General features: G+C 37.6%; 1 protein-coding gene across 1 annotated transcript; it reads left to right on the forward strand.

The window, feature by feature from the left end:
- The first annotated feature begins 254 nt into the window (after positions 1 to 254).
- Positions 255 to 881, forward strand: LOC130949658 (uncharacterized). Its single transcript, XM_057878317.1, has one exon. It carries the CDS (start codon positions 255 to 257, stop codon positions 879 to 881), a length of 627 nt encoding a protein of 208 aa, XP_057734300.1.
- The last annotated feature ends 4,674 nt before the right edge of the window (positions 882 to 5,555 follow it).

Here is a 5,555-nt window from a genome sequence, read left to right on the forward strand (position 1 = left end):
GACTGACTATGCTTCATTGCATACTCTGTTGTGTGTCTCATGCTTATAGGATATCTATGTGATATGTGTTGCATGATTGTCTCTATGTTTTCATTCTGGGAATGTTCACACTTGACTTGAAGTGTTAAGACTGATCACCTTAATAACGATTGTTTGGTGTGAACAGGACTACAATGAGACCACGAAGACAGAGTGCGCGGGAAGGAACCCCTAGTGATAACTGAGAGAGAGAGCAGGAAACCTTTATGGCTACGATGAACATTGTAGTTGAGGCAGTGTGTGAGGCTGCGATGGCTGCTGCTAGGGCTGTTGAGCATCTCGGAGTGAGAAATGAAAACCGAAATAAAAACGGTGAGGATAATGGAAACAACGAGGCTGATTCAACGCATCTTGATAAACCCATGACCCTTGCTACTTTTTTGAAAGTAAATCCATCTAAGTTCAAAGGTACACTCGTTACGACTGATGCTGACAACTGGTTCCGAGGTATCGAGCGATCACTACGAGCACAGCATGTTCCGGAAGGTCAACACGTGGAGTTCGCTACTTATATACTGGAAGGAGAAGCTGAGCATTGGTGGCAGGGGATACAGCAACTGTTGCAACAAGATGAAGGTGATATCCCTTGGGATACTTTTAAGGATGAATTTTATAAGAAGTATTTTCCGAGGGCAGCTCGTGATGCTAAGGAGATGGAACTTATGCAACTGAAACAGGGTAACACAACTGTTGCAGAATATGCCCGTAAGTTTGATGACTTGTGCCGTTTCTCCAAGATTTGTCAAGGGAATCCTACTGACTTTGAAGAATGGAAGTGTTTGAAGTTCGAAGGGGACCTTCGTGAGGATCTAATGAGTTTAGTAGTTCCATTAGAGATATGAAATTTTGCTGAACTGGTGAATAAAAGTAAACTAGTGGAAGAATGTTCGAAAAAGGTGGCGATAGCTCGAGCAGATCGTAGGGAAGCCTTAGGAAGAGACTTTATTCAATATCTAGCCCCTCAAGGTCGTAACTTTAAGTTCAATGGTCAGTTCGATCACCAAAATAGGAATCAACGAAATGGTAACTTTCTCGCTTGTAACAATGGCAACTACGACAACAATAATCTGGGAGAGGAATAAGGAGGTCAATCTCAGCAAACTCAGGATATTTCAGTATGCTCAAGGTGTGGGAAGGATCATGGTAATAGAGCTTGTAGATATGGGACATACACTTGTTTCTCTTGCGGAGAGTATGGACATATATCGAGGAATTGCCCAAAAAGGTTTGTTCGAAATCCAGCTAGGCCACAACAACAAGGAAGGGTTTTTACCATAACTGCTGGCAACACTAATGCATATAATTCTTCCACTCGAGGTGAGTACCACACTATGGTTTTATTTGTGTTAGATAATACTATAACTTCTTATGCGCATGTTAAATTTTGAGGGCAAAATTTTCTTTAAGGAGGGTAGAATGTAACAACCCCGATTTTCGAGTACGCGGATCTTTTCTACAGGCACGAATTTCTCTGGAAGATCAGTAAAGGGAACACCTCTGCTGTATCATCAAGCATCTCAATCCTCATTGTCATTATGACATCTTTAAGCCAAAACCTCTTTTGAGGCAAGCTCAACAACGCGGCCATGGAGAACCTAGTTTTTGAACCGTATCGGTTAGGAGTTTTGATTCTAGTTTTCGTAAATAGGCTCAGTTTGACGAACCGGACTTGATTCATGAGAGAAGAAAGATAATAGTATAATATTATCATTATATTAGTATTAGAAGTTGCTTGAAAGATATTATAAGGTTACCTGGTCTGTTTTAGTTAAAAATAGGAAATCGGTTTAACCAGGTTTACGGTTTACTGGTGCAGCTTAGCACCAGCACTCTCTGATGACTTTAGCAATGCTAAGGGCTCATCATACATGTTTTATTCTCATAATAAATATGTTACTAGTGTCATTTATGCTAGTAGCTTAAAATAATTTTTAGAGATATTTTTACAAGTGTTCCGATACACCTAGTTTTAGTTGTTATAAACCTGAGATATTTTAATATTATTTTAATCCACCTCCAAGCCAACCAATCACAACTCACCTTACACCCCCAAGACCTCCAAGGCTGTCTCATTTCATCATGTTGGCCGAAAATAACAAGAGAGAAAAGAGAGAAACCTTCATGAACACTTAATCTTCAAAGCTTGATTTCTTCTGAACTAAAACTCAAATCAAAACTCCGATTTCACCAAAATGATCCTCTCTTCTTTCTCTACATAACCATATAACATATCAAGGCTGGAAATAAGGTGAGATGGCTGTCTCCCTCCCTCTTCAATTCGGTTTTCAAGGAAAACCATGTAAACATGTGTTTTCTTGATGTTTTTCCTTAGGAATCATGCTTAACTTGACTTGAGGGCCAAGAAACGTGAATTTCCAGCAAGTCTAAGGTGAGATATCTCTTCCTAACATACTGAGTGAGATTTGGTGAGTTGAGAGTTTTTGGATTTAAAGTTGTTCTTGATGTGATTTAGGAGGAAAAAGTGCTTAAGGACCACCTGAAAGTTTGATTGAATTAGGAGCAGCAAAACCAGGTAGGGTGTCACGAAATTAATCTTGATTATTTGTGTTTGATATGTGTGAACGTTGTATTATTTGGTTGTGCTAAAAATTGGTAGCATATATGATTGATTCTTGATGAAAATTTTGGTGAAATTCTGATGAAATTTGATGAAATTTAAGCTTTAAAGTTCATGTTCTTGGGCAGCTGGGAAAAACGAAACCCTAAGCTTAAATTGAGGTTCAATTTGTGTTGAAATCATGTAGAAAAGATGGGGTTTTAGTGGCTGCTAATTTATTATGAATTATAGTAAAAATCAGTTGCTGAAAAGACTGAAAAACGGGTAAAAACAGAGAAAGAATCTGAAGAATTTATGAAGAACATGAAGAACACTTTGAGTGTGATGAAGAACAATGAAGAACAGGCCTTAGATCTTAAAAAGGGCAAGGAAGTAAAATTTTTGGTGTTTTAGGGGTTGTCTGGTGATTTCTGAAAGTTAGGGTGGTAAAAGTAGAAATATTAAAAGTTACGGGTGTTAAAAAGTGAATTTTAAAGGTTAAAGGTTAAAGTAAAGTTAATTTTCGAAAATATATTAATAAAATAATAAATAATAATAAAATATTAAATAATAATATTTAATTAAAAATAATATTTTAACAAAAATAATAAAATAATACAGAAAAGGCAGTTTTCTGTAAAAGCTTTAGAAAGACAACTTTAAGTGTAGAATCTCATAATTACCTTCATAAAACACTTAGGGAGCGGTAAGAACATATTAGTGAGGCAAAGATAAAAGAAAGATAAAAAGTTAAAGGAAAGATAAAAACCAAAGAAAAAGTCTGTAAAGTTTTAACGATAGAAAACAGACAGAGATTAGTGAACGAACTAGGGCAACTTAGATAGTACTTGAGTTGCGACTAGGGTTAGGTATTATATGAAAAGTTAAACTGTTTCAGTATAGACTTAATGAACCTATACTTGGGACAGGCTAACTATTCATACCGAAATTTACATAAGCTTTAAATACATATGTTAAGCAGAGAAACCAGAGCAGAATAAAGAAACACAGAGAACAGAGTAACCAGAGCAGAATAGAGGGATACAGAGAAAAGAGTAATCTGAGCAAAGTAAAAAGACACAGAGAAGAGAGTAATGTGACAAAGAGAAATGGTTTGAGTTAAGATGTTGTAAAAGTAAAACCTGTAGAGTTTGTATAGCATGATTGAACAGAGAAAGAAAGAGGTACAGCATAAGAATGTGAAAGTGATGATGAATAATGAGAAGGTTAATGAATGATGATAATGAAAATGATTATGTAAGAATCTGCTGCAGAGAGGCAGTCAGATAGATGGTGGTACGACCACTGAGAATGCTTTCCTGGGATACCTTGCTATAATGCTTTGCTGTAAGACAGAGGTTGCTTACAGAGGTTTGAAGATGAATGTGCTCCTATAAGACAAAGGTTGCTTACAGTGAGTGTGTTGTTGCTCCTGTAAGACAGAGGTTGCTTACAGTGAGTCTGTTGGGCGTATATCGGCTAATAAGTTTTGCCCTGCAAGATAAAGGTTGCTTGCAGTGGATATTGCCAACAGGAAAGCCTTATCCAGACAGAGGTTGCTGGGTAACGTCGGGAGCGGGTACGTAACCGACAGATGAGCTCATTACATGCACTAGGGCTAGACATGCATCATACTTGGTTGTGCATTTTCTCTATTATGATTGTTGCATGAATGTATGCTTTCTTTGTTTGTATTCTATTCTCTGTGTTTGTGTCTGTGTTTTACTTTCTTGTTTTCTTCTGTTTGTGATCTTTTTCTGTTTTTTCTATTTTCTCTATTTATCTGTCTTCTGTTTACTACTTCTCTATATTCTGCTATTAGTCTACTAAGCAACACAAAATTAATGAACGTAACTAATAACCTCGGCTCTACTAAGAACTCCCCAGTTCTTACCCCTTCTCTCTCCTTTCCCCCTCCAGATGGAAGCATGAGTACCCTTCCGTAGTTCGCTGATGACCGTTCGTAAAGAGAATTCCGCTCTAGGTAGTCTTCTGAGTCTAGGGTGAATCTCTTTATCTATGTATATGTATATACTGTGAGACCAGCCAACGTCTGCACCCCGTTCGTATGCGGACTTTAACCTGAATCCTGTGTACGAGACTCCCGTTGTGTGGCTACTTGATGAGGTACCAGAGGGACGTCCTATGGCAATGTCTGATCGTGCAGAGGAATAGCAGATAATGTCCTCCCTTTGGTGACGTTCACTTGACTTGAGTTTTGAAGACTTAGAACGTACTTTCCCTCGCTTTAGTAGTTTAGATGGACTAGGCGAGTATAGAGTCTAGACTAGCCTGGGTGCCAGCTTAGGGACTTCTTGAACAGGTCAGGACCTGGGATGTTGTGTATATATATATATATATATATATATATATATATATATATATATATATATATATATATATATAGGGGTGTTCTAACTAAAAGTCTATACTCTAATAAAAGCTGGATCACTGAATCTTGTTAGCTGCTTGTGATGTATTTATGTGTGGTTGTTTACAGCTATTTTATCTGTTATTATTTGTGAATTGATTATAAATGATTATGTTTATTAATCCAAACGTTTTCAAAAAAATACACCTCGCAAATTAACTACGCTTTTAACAACGAATCAGGCTCATATGATAAATAATAGATAATAACTAGGAAGACAAATTGGTAGCGCTCAGTTTTTGGTGTGTCCTAGGCATACTGAAAATTGGGTCGTTACACACAGCATCATGATTGAAGAGGAAGTAGAAGTTCATGAAGTCATCTCTCTAGAACTCTACAAAGTAGCCGAAAAGCCCTCCACCTTGGCAAGGCTAGCTTTTCCTCATCTCATTTGCCATATATGCAACTTAGCTGGAGTTGTCATAGAAGGAGACATCCTCATTGAAGAGGACAAGCCCATCACTAAGAAGAGGATGGAGTAAACAAGAGAGCCCATTCATGGATCTCAAGAGACACATGAGGAAGCTC

Source organism: Arachis stenosperma, chromosome 9, assembly GCF_014773155.1.
Source record: "Arachis stenosperma cultivar V10309 chromosome 9, arast.V10309.gnm1.PFL2, whole genome shotgun sequence".
Taxonomy (NCBI): domain Eukaryota; kingdom Viridiplantae; phylum Streptophyta; class Magnoliopsida; order Fabales; family Fabaceae; genus Arachis; species Arachis stenosperma.

Excerpts from the sequence above, each read along its gene's own strand:
- LOC130949658 (XM_057878317.1), top strand. The coding sequence starts at position 255 with ATGAACATTGTAGTTGAGGCAGTGTGTGAGGCTGCGATGGCTGCTGCT.